The 15,559-nt window shown below is 51.3% G+C and overlaps 1 protein-coding gene across 1 annotated transcript; it reads left to right on the plus strand.

Moving 5' to 3' along the window:
• Positions 1-5,103: 5,103 nt before the first annotated feature.
• On the plus strand, positions 5,104-9,596 carry LOC138718512 (uncharacterized). The gene is made up of 5 exons (XM_069853022.1): positions 5,104-5,207; positions 5,582-5,705; positions 6,144-6,272; positions 6,586-6,731; positions 9,455-9,596. Exons 1-5 carry the CDS (start codon positions 5,104-5,106, stop codon positions 9,594-9,596), a joined length of 645 nt encoding a protein of 214 aa, XP_069709123.1.
• Positions 9,597-15,559: the final 5,963 nt, after the last annotated feature.

Genomic DNA, 15,559 nt, shown 5'->3' on the forward strand with positions numbered 1-15,559 from the left:
GCAGCGTTCTGTATTTATTCTGCAAGAGAATCTGTGGGCTCATTGTCTGAATGGGGACAACCGGCTTTCTGTGCTGCGCAGGAACTTGCTGCCATTCATTCCCTGTCTTTTTTCCCTCAGTCTCGCAGCTGGCAGATGGGTCTAACACAGGTGTGCTGGCACCGGCAGCCTGCTGAGTTTGTGAGAGGGCACTGCTCCACTCATCTATCTCCCTCTCACACTCCCTGATAGTCCTTAGTCCAGCTGCCTCAGCTAGCTCAGTCTAGCTCCCTAGTCTAGCTCCCTCAGCTCTGTCACCAAGCGCAGGAGTCACCACACGAGCTTCCACAAGTGAAGCCGGTACCGTCAGGCATCGCGTGGCAATGGCCGCTCCCCCTCTCAGGAGTCCAGAGCTGCCAGCGTGGCTCCCGCCTGGGTTTTCCTGGGGTTTTCTCTGCCTCTGGGAAGTGCCCCACTGCCTCAAATTGTCACCCTGCTGCAGAACTCGCCCTCCTGCTGCTGGATGTCGCCAAAAAAGCAAAGAGGGGGTGAGCAGCACCCGCTGCGGCAGAACTGCCCCTCACCGAACCCGGCACCACAGAGAAGCTGGTGCCACCGAAGAAAGAAGACGTTCCCCTTCATGACCCAAGCATTTGTCACCCTCAGTCTTAAAGGGCATGGCTTTCCTTTTGTCCTTCCAAGCATCCCAAGCCTTGGAAAGCCCAGATGTTGTATGTACCCAGACTGTGAGGGTGCCACCATGGACAGAAGGAGAATGCAGGCCTGGGCAGGTGGTGGCACCATGCATTTGTGGTGCATTCCTTGCTGTCAAAGGCCTTGGACTCAGCCTGTGGCAAGGAGGAGGTGGGAAAGGAAGAGAGAGAGAGGGAGAAAGTACTCAGGCCCATTTCTCCCCATATTCAGCCCCATTCCTGTACTTGGCTTTTATTCCTGCATTCAGACTTATTTCCCACAGTATGGAACTTCCTTAGTTGTCACTTCCGGTGACAAATCCTGCTCGTCATCATAGATGTGCTCAGCTTTAACCAGGGGTGCGGCTCTGTTTCGACGGTCTCTCAGGCGCCACTGAGTTGTCGAGAGGGCAGCACTACCATTTCATAGAATCATAGAATCATAGAATAACCAGGTTGGAAGAGACCCACCGGATCATCGAGTCCAGTTATTATCCAGCCATTTCCTGGCTTAGAGTGGAACACGGTGCCATTTTCTGATCTGGAATGCCCTGCCTGGCGGGCGGTGGGGTCTACAAGGAGCTGTTCTATGAAACCACCCTGCAGCTGCCTCCTCTGACTCCTTTCCTCCTCAAGCTGTTGTTTCAAGTCCATCACCTGTCCCTGGAGGGACTGAACAAGGTTCTGAAGGGAGTCAACGAGCTGAGACTGTGCAACACTGCGATGATCTGTTGACTCCACAGCCACAGCCAAACAAGCACCCACAACGGCTCAGACAATCCCTTTCCCTTGTCCAGACCTGAGTGGAAGAGGGAAGAGGACCAGGCTGAAGACAAACCCGGCTCCGTTGGGCCTGGTGGGCTACATGCACAGGTGTCCAGGCAGTGGGTGGTGGCATTACACGGCCTCTCTCTGTTATCTTTGAAGGGCCATGTCCAGTGGGAGACGTTCCTGGAGACTGGAAGACAGGAAATGCCACTCAGAACTCCACGGAAAGCAAAAAGAAAGATCCAGGCTCCCCTCCATCCCTGGAAGGTGATGGAGAAAATCCTCCTGAAGAGCATTTGCAACCATTGGAAAATAAGACAAGAAGATAATGGAGAGCAGCTTAGCGGTAATACCTGCCAGCTCTCAGAGCAACAGAACCTTTCACTACTCATTAGGTCACCTGAAACAGTGACTTGGAAAGACAAACACCACAGCCTCCAACACGACACCCCCCCCCCCCCATTTTGCTCCTTCTTTCCCCAACTATAGTGCTGAGCATGATGTCCGAAGGGGTGGGGTGTCCATTTGGTCAGTTGGGGTCAGGGTCCTGGCCATGTCCTCTCCCATCTTCTTGCCCGGCCCTGGCCTTGTTGCTGGTGGGTGAGCATGAGAGACAGAGGCAGCCTTGATCCTGTGCCAGCAGCGTGCTGGGACAGTTACAGCATCGGTCTGGTATAAGAGCTTGTGTGGTCACAGATGTAAAACATGGCCCCATGTGGGCCCCACATCCCAGACAGGCTGCCAGTAGCACTAACCAGTTTGTGCAGGGAGCAGATGGGCTGTATGGAATAGAATTGGGGAGGTAGGGGATGAGTGTTTCCAGGGACAAGAGGGGAAACCTCTCTCCTCTCTCAGCTGTGCTATCTCCCTGCCGGCGTCAGAATGCTCCTTCCAATGATGTGGGCTGATGTCACCAAGGGAAGCCCCACGTAAAAGGGAGGTCCCCCCAGCACCACTGGCACTTCCCGACAGGGTCTTGGTGCTGCTTGACACTGCTCAGGGCTCCCCACTGCTACCCTTTGTAGTTTTGGGCAAGGAGGTACAAAGAGCATCCCTTTCCCTGACCTGACAGCAAGGAGCAAGCGCGATGGAGGGCTGCTGCACTGTGTCTGTCAGCTTGGAGCTGAGCAGCTTGTTTCCCACCCTCCTGCAACTCTCCACCAAGGGTAAGGGTTTGGGGAACTCCTTCACGAGGAGGAGCTCTGGGGCTATCCACTGTCAAAGCCTGGGGCTGCTGGGCTAGCACAGGGTGGCTGGACAGGGCTGGAGCTGCTGCGAGAGCCCTCCCTGAGGCTCCCACCCGGCTTGAGGGACAAGGCAGCAAGAGGACTCCCAGGTGGGAGTCCGTGGTGTTGGGGCTGTCCTGAGGCTCTCATGGTCCTCCTTCAAGGTGGGGCATCCAGGGTCAGCCTTCCCTGGGAGCTGGTACTTCTTGGGCTTCTGGCTCTGGAACGATAAGGGGTCTTGCATCCTGGGGGCTGACATGTCCTACAGCTCCCCCAGGGCTCTCATGGAAATGCCTGTGCTGGCAATCAGCCCTTTACCTCAACCCAGTCTCCTCTGGAAGAACTTCTGTTCCTTCCCATGGGATCCTCTTGTGCCACCAGGTTGAGAGATCATAGAATCATAGAATCATAGAATCACCAGGTTGGAAAAGACCCCCAGGATCATCTAGTCCAACCATTCTTATCTGCTCCTAAACCACGCCCCTCAGCACCTCGTCTGCCCATCTTTTAGACACCTCTAGGCTCACTTTTTCATGTTGAATTCCCCATCTCTAATACTTTCCTCAGGTGGCATTTTAGAATTATGTCAAAAAATGTTTTATATGGTACCATTTTATTTCTTTAAACTGACCATTTTTCCGACAAATGAAACTATGGAGACATCTGAACTGTCAATAACCTGTGATATGGTTTTATTTAACAGAAGATATAAAAGACTGAAATGCTGGTTTCCAAAGAAATGGTAAAAAAACAAACTTGGTGATGATTTTACACCAGAAAACATTCTCAACCTCAGAAATGAAACCAACTTTTGATAACTGCAAAGTCAATTAAAAAGTTGCTGCAGAGAGTAAGACTTCAAGGAAAAAGTAGTGTCTGCTAGCAAGTGCTAGAAGGCTACTAGCCTATTCAGCTTTACTAAGCAATAAGAAATTATTGAAAAGCTGGGAAATTCCTAATAAACCCCCTTATTTAGAGGTGTTTTAATAAATCGAATTTTTAATCCTCTTACTGAGAAACTACTTTTAATACATCTAATTCCTGAAAATGTGTTTCAATTTTAAAAAAAATATTAATTATTTAAATAACTAGAAATAAGCTAAAAATGAAAATTAGAAAACACATTAAGAGCCAAATCCTGGTGTGATTAAAGAGGTTGCTTCACTAACACCAGAACTTAGATCTAAACTAAACTTGGCAACTGATTAAGTTATTGCAAAACCATAACTTAGTGAAACAGAGAAATGATCCAATTGAAAAGACTTTCTTCAGTTATTATACATCCACTGGCAGGATCAAACATATCTCCCAAACTTGCTATTGACTGCAAAGTAATCTCAAATGGGATCTCAGTTAATGGCAAGGACAGGGCTGGAACAGCAGACAGCAGTGCTTTGACTTCAGATAAACACCTTATAGCCATTTCTTCTGTTTTTTGATCAAGATGCACTTTTGCAATGTTCATTTTGAGGTTTTTTGAAGGAATTATTTTCAAAACTTCACCTTGTTCAAGAAAACTTGTAGGTTCTGAAGCTGCAGACAAGCTCTCAGAATTTTGCGTCAACTTTTCAACTTGCTGCTTCAGATCTGGGATGCCATCCCATTGTGAGAGTTAATTGGCCAAGCCCTGGTCCTGAGCCCTTCTCACATCCCCGTTACTGCCCCTGCCTGGCCTAGGAGCAGAGTAAGGCTGGCAGCCTGAAGCTGGGGCCCAATCCAGCTCCACAGCCAGAGCAGTGTTTATCCAAGCTGCTTGTGGGCACCTGCACTGGTGACCTGCTGGTCAAGGAGCTCACCGACGGGCTCTGAGCTGACTGGCCCGGAGCCTGAAACCTCTTTCCCTCACTTTCCAGAGGTTGTGGACATCTGGGACGCCGTGTCTACGTACATCCTGGAAAAGCTGAAGCTGGACTAGGTGGGCTGGCCTCTTGGCCAGGAGCCGCTGTCTCCGATGGAGCAACCACCACTCAGGGGGTGCAGGCTGCTCCTGACCACGTCTTCCCAAGGTGCGCACATTTCCTCAGTAGCTCTTGACCCACCGAGCAGGCAGCTGCCCAGACTCTGCTCAGGGTTGTGCTTGGTCAGGGTGAGACACTCGGCGTCAAGTCAGGGATCAGTCCTTGAGGGGCTGGGGTGTGGTGTGGGCTGATTTTGGGCTACACCTCTGTTCTCCTGGAGTGACCGGGCACCCTGACCCTGTTTCTGATGCCCAGCACATCATCACTCCCATCAGAGAGAACATAGAGAACTGACACAGAGAGGACTCTAAGCTCCACCTTCTGACTGGGGGAGATTCCCGATAAAACCTGTGTATGACCACAAAGGAAAAGGAGGATTAGTGGTGGGAAGCTGCAGAGGGCAGGGGTCACCCTTCCTCACTCCCATGTCATTGTTTACTTGCCAGGTTCCAGATCATTGTTATCCACTGATTGAGGGCCATGGCTCCGAAGAAGCCACAGAAGAAGCACGTGAACCTCCCTGTGCTGCCCAGCCAGCATCCAGTCAGAAGGCAGCAAGAGATGGGGAAGGCGACTTCTGCCATGTGAGACCCTTGTGGGAAGGGATAAAAGGGATTCTGGCACCTATGCAGGAGAGACATCTCTTTTGGCCACTCTGGCATGGTCCCTGACAACTCCTGCTCCACCGATTTTATGAGCTCGTTCGCCCCATTGCAGGCTGCTTCCTGGGGAAGGCGGCAGGTGCTGAGAGCTCCCCACATCGCTCTGCTTGCCCTCAGAGCAGAGCTGAGGTGCAATCCCCTCCCAGCCACGCAAGGGGGCTCACGAAAGGCTCTCCCTTGCCCTGGCCCAACCTCCCCCACTTCTTTTGCCAGCCCAAGATGCTTTGAATCCTGAGGAAAGTGGGAGATCAAAGTCCTCCCAAGTTCATGGTGACTCATCTGGTGTCTCTTGGCAGTGTGCTCCCCCCGTGCCCAGGAAGTTTCCCCAGGACAAAGGAGGTGGGCAAGCAAAAGCCAGCTCCTCAGGGCAAGCCAAGCACTCTACTCCCGGACTCATCATGCTGCAAGAAAGCGCTGCAGGTACGCGCTCTGCCTGGCTGCAGCTGCTGTGCTGTGCAGGACTCGCCAAGAGCCTTCTTGTGCAGAGAGCCCACCTGAAAGCATCCTTTGGCTCATTGACACCTCCCTGTCACCTTCAGATCTTCTTCATAGAAAGGAAGGTGCTAACACTCCTCCCATCTGTTTTTGCCCCACCTCATCCCCAGGTGGTCATGAAACACTTTATGCTGGCCATGGGCTATGGAAAAGGGGCAAGCCCTTCCTAGGTCATTGGCAAGGGAGGTCTTCGGTCGCTTGGCCATGTTTGCCAAGAGCTGAGGAGCCCAGCGTGACCCCGCAGTCCCTGATCTGTCAGGGGCAAAGCACAGCCAACCAACCAGCTGAGCAAGGGTAGTGGGTCGAACGTGAAGGAAGCCACTCCAGGAGCCAGGACTAATCCATATTCCGGTCCTTCACCAGGAGGTCTGGCAGCTGTCTGCAGAGCAGAAGCAAGTGGAGGGCCAGTGGCAGGAGCGGCGCCAGCAAGCAAAGGCGGAATTGATGTCATGGGAAGCCTGGTCTGCAGGGAAAGTGGAAGAGCTGCCCCAAGTAAGGGCAGCGATTCCCAGCGCTGAGAGCAGCAGAGAGCAGCAGAGACCCTCTCTGCCCAGCAGCCAGGGCAGCTGGGTGTCAGTACGTGGGGGCACTGCTGACACCCAGCTGCAGGGCAGGGCTCTGCCTGCTCATCTGCATGAGGAAGAGACTGGCAGCAGGATCCAAGGGGCAAAAGCCGCCGTCAGCTGCGAGGAGCAAATGGGGTTGAGTATCTCAGCTCCCACTGCAGGCTCCTTCCAAGACAGTCTCTGGGAACCAGCACTTCTGTTCCCGGTCTGGTTTGCTGAGAGAGTCTCCTTCCTGCCAGGCACTCGGCACTGGAGGCACTTGGACTCCCCACCCTCCAGCCCAGCTCAGCAGAATGGAGGCAAACAAGTCCTGCAGAAAGATTAAAATGGCTCTCCCAGCAGAGAAGAAAGCAGCAGCCAGCCAGCTGAGGAGACTCCAACCTGAGTAAGTGTGCATAGCCGAGACCCCAGAGATGTCCAGGACCCTGGTGCCTGTGTCCTGGGTTGGCACAGGACATCCTTTGATGGCTCCAAACATAGGCATGACCTGGGTCACCCCCACAGCCAGGCACAAAGCTCACTGCCGGGTGAAAGAGTGGGTGGACATGGGACTGGGTGGGCAGATGGTTTGGACGTGGGGAGAGGCAGAGAGGTCTCTGGCAGAGGCTGAGGGATGACATCTCCCTCTTGTTGCAGCAACCTTTCCCCATGAGCCATTCAGGTCCTGGAGAGGCTGGAGCCGTATCAGGAGCAGCGCAACATGTATAAGTGTGTGGCTAGGATCAACAGACAGAAGCTGGAGCAGCAGAGTCAGCTCCCCTGGTAACTCTGTCTGTGAAGGGACGGTGCTTCCCCCAGCTGCAGGGCCCAACCCTCCACTGAGGGAGCCCTGGCAGAAAGAGGGCACTTCTCTGCTGCCTCTTGTGAGACAGAAGCAGGTTCTGGAGGCTGGCTTTGGGCTGGACCTCCTTGACACCCAGGGCACTGCCTAGGAACCCTCAGTGGGCTTTCCATGGCAGACAGAAGTTCTGGCTGCGATGCAAGAAATAGTTCCTATGGCAAACGTGGAATATTCTGGTTTGAGCTACTGTAGGATCAGTTTTCTCACTTCAGTTAAGGCTCATTTAAGTAACTGCAGGCATTGAAGTTGGCTGCTGTTTCTTAGACAGCGCAGGTCTCAGCAGGTTTTTCAGACAACTTGTTTTCAGCCTCTGTTTTTCGGCCAGTCTTCTCATTAAGAATGCGAACGTCTTGTGTGCCAGCTATAATATGTGCTGAGCAGATGGGTCTCCTGTCATCCTTTCCTCTCTGTGTATAGTTTTTCCTTAACTGAGGAATGTATGGTCGGGCAGACAAGGAAACTGGTACAATTCAGTGGAGATGTTGAGCTGTTGAGAAGCTTATAATAACATTAAAAATCATTCTTGGAAGTAATAGAATATGCATGAGATTTGCGGGCAATGTTCTACATATGCATGCTAATGGGAAATATCTTCTGTTCCCAGCTCTCGTCTCGTTGTGTACAGCGGTTAGAATCATTCGCCTGTGTGTCCAGCGCTGAAATAAAGGATGCTTGCTTTCTAAAACTCAAAAACTAGTCTGAGAGAGTTTATTTGCTGTCATTTCTTGGTATCAGCAGAGGACAGGGGGATCCCCCTGCCAACCTGCTCACTCATTTCCAAGCCAGAGAGCATGTTCTTGTCTTGCAGAGCCCTGCCCCGAGGCACCTTGCCCCAAGGCAGGACACCTTACGCGACACCCAAGGCCTTGTCCTTCCTCAGCTGCAGCGCATGAAATCACACCTGGAATTATGAGCCCTGGTTCTTCTGAGTAACATGCTACATCTTGGGGGCATTTCTGTGCAAACTGCCAGCATTTTCCAAAGTGCTGGGGCAGCTCCCGGAAGGAGATTTTCCAGCTCTGCCATCTCCAACAGCAAGGAGATGTGCAGCAGGATCTCTGTGGCATCCTGCAGGGACCCACCATGAAACTGGGGATTACAGGAATGTTTTGGTGCTGCTCCATGCCGGGGGGATCTGGTTGCTCTAAGCCTAGAGTGACAGGGCCTGATGGATATAGGTGATCCAGGGACTACTTGTGTTGTGGTGGAATATTGTGTTTCTACAGCCCCCTGGCTTAAAGATAAGAAATATTCAGCTGCTTCCTCCTCTCCTGGGACCTTGGCCACATTCTAGGAGGAGGCGGCTAGGGAGCAAGCTGCTTCATGGTTTTGGGGCAATGTAAGGTGTTTTCTTCAGTGATAGAAAAGCTTAACCCCATGCAGCAAGGGTGGGTAGACCTCTAATGTCCTGAGCTTGCTGGCAACAGCCTGAATTTGCTCAGTCTTTGTTGTTCTATTTGTTCGAAGTGTTTCTTAAAACCCTTTCTTTTTTGTGTTATTATTCTGTAATGGCCGATCCAGAAACACATCGATGGCCAATGCTCTATTAAAATCTTGAAGGGTCCTCCCTCCATATTTTAACAAAGCCTTTTTCAGCCTTCTACAGCAATCAATGGAGTGTTTATTATTTGAATCCAAATTAAATTCCACGTAGCATAAGGGTTGGTCATCGCTGGCAAAGATGCAAATTTAATTCCTGCAGTTTTCCATAAGAAAACCCTGTACAAATCAGCAGATTCACATGAAAAAGAGGAAAAAAAATCCAGTTGTATTTTTAAAGGAAAGGAAAGAAAGGCAGGACATTCCCACACATACAGTCTGTGGGCTCATTGTCTGAATGGAGACAACAGGCTTTCTGTGCGGCGCAGGAACTTGCTGCCATTCATTCCCTGTCTTTCTTCCCTCAGTCTCGCAGCTGGCAGATGGGTCTAACACAGGTGTGCTGGCACCGGCAGCCTGCTGAGTTTGTGAGAGGGCACTGCTCCACTCATCTATCTCCCTCTCACACTCCCTGATAGTCCTTAGTCCAGCTGCCTCAGCTAGCTCAGTCTAGCTCCCTAGTCTAGCTCCCTCAGCTCTGTCACCAAGCGCAGGAGTCACCACACAAGCTTCCACAAGTGAAGCCGGTACCGTCAGGCACCGCGTGGCAATGGCCGCTCCCCCTCTCAGGAGTCCAGAGCTGCCAGCGTGGCTCCCGCCTGGGTTTTCCTGGGGTTTTCTCTGCCTCTGGGAAGTGCCCCACTCCTCAAATTGTCCCCCTGCTGCAGAACTCGCCCTCCTGCTGCTGGATGTCGCCAAAAAAGCAAAGAGGGGGTGAGCAGCACCCGCTGCGGCAGAACTGCCCCTCACCGAACCCGGCACCACAGAGAAGCTGGTGCCACCGAAGAAAGAAGACGTTCCCCTTCATGACCCAAGCATTTGTCACCCTCAGTCTTAAAGGGCATGGCTTTCCTTTTGTCCTTCCAAGCATCCCAAGCCCTGGAAAGCCCAGATGTTGTATGTACCCAGACTGTGAGGGTGCCACCATGGACAGAAGGAGAATGCAGGCCTGGGCAGGTGGTGGCACTATGCATTCATGGACCAGGCTGCTGGACCTACCTGTACACAATATCATATTGTTCTTTGTTCGTCAGAGTCACCACTTGCTTTGCCTCATCCAGGACATTAAGGGTTCCAAAATCCACATCAAGTCTCTGAACCAGCCGTCACAAACCAGACAAGCCACAAATCCATTAGGATGCCCATCGCACAGCATTGCTTGGGCTACAAAGCTTGTGGCTGTCATGGGATCTCCAAGCCAGCAAAGAATGGTGAGCAAGAGACTGAGAACTGCTGCAAGGAAGAGAGATGTTAGTCCAGCCTCCGATTTGAGTGGCCACACAGCCAGCAAGAGAAGCTGAAGGGGACCTGACTGACAGCACTGGTGTCCATCAGAGCAGCTGCAGGATGACTGACCTGTGCAGAAGCAGCCTGTCGAAGTGCAGCTTCATGGGGCTGACCTCCAGCTTCACCTGCACTCCCTGGCAGCACAGGTGGAAGACCACTGGGTCTGGGTTCCCCTCAACAGAGCAGATGAGGTTGTCTTCCTTGAGCCCAGTTGAAGTGGGGTACGCGCAAATGCTCAACTCCTGGCCCCGTCCCCGCAAAAAGAAAAAGAGAAGAGCATTCAGTGAGCAGAAGAAATGGCTCTTCTGCAGGTGCCTGCCCTATCTGCCCATCTTCTCCTACCTGCTTCTCATTAAATTTAAGCTTCATGCTGGGAGGGTCTAAAACAAACACGTCCATATTGCAATCTTTCTCAAAGCAGAAATGCACCTCTACTTCCAAGGATGTGACTTGAGGATGTTGACTTTCTCACAGTTGCTGGGACAATGCTGTGCCTTGTACCTGTCCATAAAAAGGGAAGAGGCTGCAGAGGAGACCGTTGCCTTTATCACACATTATGGAAAGCACTGTGTCCTGGCTGCGGGATGCTGCACTGGGAGACCATGGTCTACCTGGCAGGTCTCTCTGGGGGTGGCACCACAACCACAGGACTTTGTCTGTCCTTCAGGGAACATGTGGGTGCACGTCGCTGACCTCTCTTGCCCTGGACAGAGCTTGGTTTCTCAGCTTTCTCCTTCACCCTGTGCTTGGTCGGGCTGGCCAGCTCCTCTGACTTCTTCATGCCAAGAGGAGAGAGAAAAGAGGGAGAGAGGTCAGACCTGCTCTGAGACATCCCCATCCTGGGAAGAATGCTGCGGTTCTCTTAGCCAACAGGAGAGAGAATAAATACACAACCCGCATCAATTAGTTCCACATCCACCCAGAGACTTGCTCTTCCTTGCTGGACTGTGTTTTAAAAATGACACCTCCTCCCACAGGACCCTCTCCTTGACCAGCACCCTCTCCTCAAGGGATCTTGAGGGCGTTGGGTGACTCCTTCTCTCATCTTACAGAACTGCCTTGTGTCTCAAGCAGAGCTGTCTCTTTTGGACAGATGAAAGGAATGTTTGCTGGCGTGTAAATCCACAGTGATCCTTTCCCATCCTTCCCCTCACCATGCCCCCCACCCCGCCTGGTCCCTTGCCCTGGTACCTTCACTGTAAGCCCAGCAGAGGCATTCAAGTGACCCACAGTTTCCTTTTTATCTTCCACCCATATAAGGGTTGCTGAGAACCTCCCCAGCCACCTGGCTGCTGTCGAGCCATTATGGAATATCACCAGTGGCCCGGACGAGGCCCTTGGGCTGTTGTCACCTGGAGACATACAACAGACCAAGGTCCAGATGGTGCCAGGCTCATCATCTGACCCTCACAGGGCTTCGTCTCCTCTGCTGCTGGCAGCTTGCCAGTCTCCAGGATTTCCATAGTTACATCTTCTGAGTTCAGCACCTGGATGTCCAAGGAGGGCACCCCGACATCCTGGCCTCTGGATGAGCCTTCTGCCCTTTCCTCTTCCAGAAGAGATAACTTAGATTCCTGAAGAGCCTTCAGTTTTCCCAGCTGCTCTTTCTGCAGGTGTTTTTTCTCTCTGCATTCCTTCTCTAGCCTTTCCTTTTCTCTGTCCTTCTGGTACCTGCAGCTGGATAAATGCTTGTGCTGGTCTTCTCCTTGGTGATGCACGTCCCTTTGGCTCAGAGGGGACAGCAGGATACCCTGAACTCTGTCCCAGAATGACAAAATATGTGTGATGTCCTTCTGTGATTCCTGTTAGACCTTAAATCTCCGGGCCAAGTTCTCGCTATCACACATCGTGGAAAGCACTGTGTGCTGGCTGCGGGATCCTGCACTGGGAGACTGTGGTCTACCAAGCAGGCTCAGAGCGAGGATCCCTGCCAGTCGGATGTTGCATGGTATGAGTGTGCTCATCCTTGCATTACTTCCATGTCCACCCATCTTGGTGCTTCCAGCTGAGAAGCATGGTGATGCACTGGCCATATAACAAGCTTTTTACAAAAATACATTGATGGTCAATGGTCTACTAAAATCTCAAAGGGTCCTCCCTCCATATTTTAACAAAGCCTTCTACAGTAATCAATGGAGTGTTCATTATTTTTATCCAAATTAAATTCCACGTAGCATAAGGGTTTGTCATCACTGGTAAAGACGCAAATTTAATTCCTGCAGTTTGCCATAAAAAAAAAAAAAAAAGTCAGCAGCTGCATTTTTAAAGGAAAGGAAAGAAAGGCAGGGCATTCCCACACATCCACTGCCCACTGGCTGCACTCCAGAAAGATAAACACAACAACTGATACAGAGAGAAATAATTTACTCGAACTGTTGTGTCTTTGTCCTTGAAAATTTCATAGCTGATTTATCCCGAACATTCTTGACATTAGAAATTTACTGTTGGGGCACATCACCTTCGAGGGCGTTTCACCTTCTGAGTCTCCATTCAGTCCCAGCCAGGGGCAGCCCTTCCTGCCCTGACTCTAAATTCATTTTGAGGGATATTTGTATTTGCCATCATCCCTGTCATATGTGATACAGCCCCAGGATGTAATGGGGAGCCCATGCACCATCCCCACTGCCACAGGACACCAAGAAGAGAACCTTTAAAAACTTGGGTCATAGATGGCTAAGGTTTTAGAAGAGAACTTTTGGTCTGATGGAACCTATAGGTACCATGAGCTTAAACCCAAACACAAGAAGAAAAGACTCTTTAAGTGACCAATTCCTTGCGTATTTTATTGGCAGCACCTTTGAGGAAGAGCTCAGCCTTCAGGCACTGCAGCTGGGAGGTGTCTGTGTTTTGAAGAGATCCATTTGTCCAGGCCACATCACACACAGTGTTGTGCAAGGGTCAGACACAAATGGATCAAACCTCAAGACAAGTAGTATAATTCCAGAAGATAATTTATAAATGGGATTATCACAAGGGGAAACAGCAGAATCTTGGCCTGAGACAGACTCTGGGAAATGAGCAGAGAAGTGAAGGAAGGTTATTGTCCATGAAACAGCGCCCATTGGGCTGTTTTGCACAGGGCATCCTTGACCTCCTTGTTTCTCAAACTGTCGATGAGGGGGTTCACTGCTGCAGGCACCACCGAGTACAGAACTGAAACCACCAGGTCCAGGGTTTGGGAGGAGAGAGAGGGGGGCTTCAAGTATGCAAAAACGCTGGTTATGATAAGCAAGGAGACTACAACCAAGTGAGGGAGGCATGTGGGAGAGGCTTTGTGCTGTCCCTGCTCAGAGGGGATCCTCAGCACGGCCGCGGAAATATGCACATAGGATACCACAATGAAAATACAACAGCCAAAACCTAAAAAGGCCCTGATTACAACAAGGCCAATTAGCCTTAAGCACGAGTGTAAGCAAGAGAGCTTGAGCATCTGTGGGATTTCACAGAAGAACTGCTCCACAGCATTGCCCTGACAGCAGGGCAGTGAAAATGTATTGGCTGTGAGCAGCAGAGCATGGAGAAACCCAGTGCCCCAGGCGGCTGCTGCCATGTGGACACAAGCTGTGCTGCCCAGGAGGGTCACGTAGCGCAGGGGATTGCAGATGGCAATGTAGCGATCATAGACCATGATGGTGAGAAGGAAAAATACTCTGCACTAAGCTGGAGAAAGAGAAAGACTTGGGCTGCACACCCTAAGAATGATATGGCCCTCTTGTCCCATAGGGAATTGACCATGGATTTGGGGACAGTGGTGGAGATGGAGCCCAGGTCAAGAACAGAGAGGCTGAGGAGGAAGAAGTACAAGGGGGTATGGAGGTGGTTGTTACAGGCCATCGTGGTGATGATGAGGCCATTTTCTAGAGAAAAGTCAATGAGAAGCAAAGGGAGATTTCTTTGAGCCAAATCACAATCATTTGTCCTAGACCCTTACCCTGCTACAGACCCCCCCTTTCTTTTTTCAAGAAGACCTTCCTTCAGCTCCATGGCTGAAGCTCCTGTTGGTGCTGGGCAGACCAGGGCCCTGCTGCTGGGGAGTCAGCCCTGCTCTGCAGCACTGGGGTCAAGGGATGGTGGAGGCAGGGGGCAGTCCTGGGGTTCGTCTTTGTCATCTAAAACCACTGCTAAGACAGAAGGGCTTGTCAACAGCCGAAGCCTGGTTCTAAGGAATGGGGATGCCAAAGAGAAGTCTGAGTTTCTGACAGCTCTCCCCATCTCCCCTAGGGGTGTTCTTAGGTTCCAGAAGCCCTCAGCATTTCTGCTGTGCTCAGGGAGGACAGAGAGAATCCTGCAAGGCGAGAGGATTGCCTATGGCTCAGTGCAGAGTGAGGAGATCTGCTCTGTCCCTCCGTCTTATTCTCAGAGTCCCCAGGCACCTTCATAAGATGGACCCCGATCACACTGATGCATTATGCAACCAGTCATCGCTGAGAGCAGAGGGAGCCACGCCCCCAGAGGAGGTCAGTTCTCCTTTCTGTGTGTGCACCCAACACCTTCCTGACACCCAAACATCCTTCCTGAGCCTGCAGAGAGCAGAGCCCTTCCTGGAGGCATTGGTTGTATTGGCTGAGCCCAGGCTTGGCTACATTTTCATTAGTTCCTGGTACCAGTCCTGGCACGCTTTTCCCAGAGTCAGTTTCTTGAGCAGGAACAGTCAAACATCTCTTTTTGCCAGGGGGCAGGGCCAGGCCGGGTCATAGGGCTGCTGTAAGCCCCGTGGTTTGCGTGACACTCCAGAGGCAATGATCGTGGGACCATTCCTTGTCTCTTCCTTTGTCCTTCATCCGGTCTGTCTGAGGAATGGTAGCCAGATGGGACACTGGCACCTTGGGAGAGGAGGGTGCAGAACAGGGAGCGGGATTGTTCTCAGAACTGTGAGATTTCTGCAGGGGTTTCTGTCACCCGGATATTTTGACGACCTGAGAAGCTCTCCTCTTCAGAAGCAAATTTAGCCCCATCAAAGACAACTCTCTCTTATGGCCCATCTGAGAATTTGCCCATCGTCCTTGAACAACATCTTCACTTCCCTTATAGAACAGGTTTCAACCCCTCAGGGCCGCCTGGATCAGGAGGATAACACGGGGCACAGGAACACTGGGACCCGGGGTGGGTGGAGGTGCAGACAAGGCTTTTCTGTTGCTGCACAGGGAAGTTAAGCTCAGGTTTATTTTCTGCTTGTCTCTTTGGTTTGGTTTTCCTTCCACAAGTCTGCACTTACCCTTGAGCAGCTGAACCTCATCTTGCATTTTTCATCTCGTGGATCTAAGAGTCTCTCCCAGATTTTTGTATGAGGGCACAATATGAGGGGATGGGCTGTTATGTCTGAGGAGATCCAAGATTAATCTCTTGTGCTAAGGTCTAATAATCAAGTCATGCCTTGCCTTTCTTGGTTTTGATTGCCTTCCCTTGCCTTGCTTGATTTCTCTTCTTTTTTTTCATCCCTTCCCTCCTTTTCACCCTATTTCTTAATAGTCTTACATTAAATGAAG

The sequence above is a fragment of the Phaenicophaeus curvirostris genome, chromosome 3 (genome assembly GCF_032191515.1).
Source record: "Phaenicophaeus curvirostris isolate KB17595 chromosome 3, BPBGC_Pcur_1.0, whole genome shotgun sequence".
In the NCBI taxonomy this organism is placed as follows: Eukaryota; Metazoa; Chordata; class Aves; order Cuculiformes; family Cuculidae; genus Phaenicophaeus; species Phaenicophaeus curvirostris.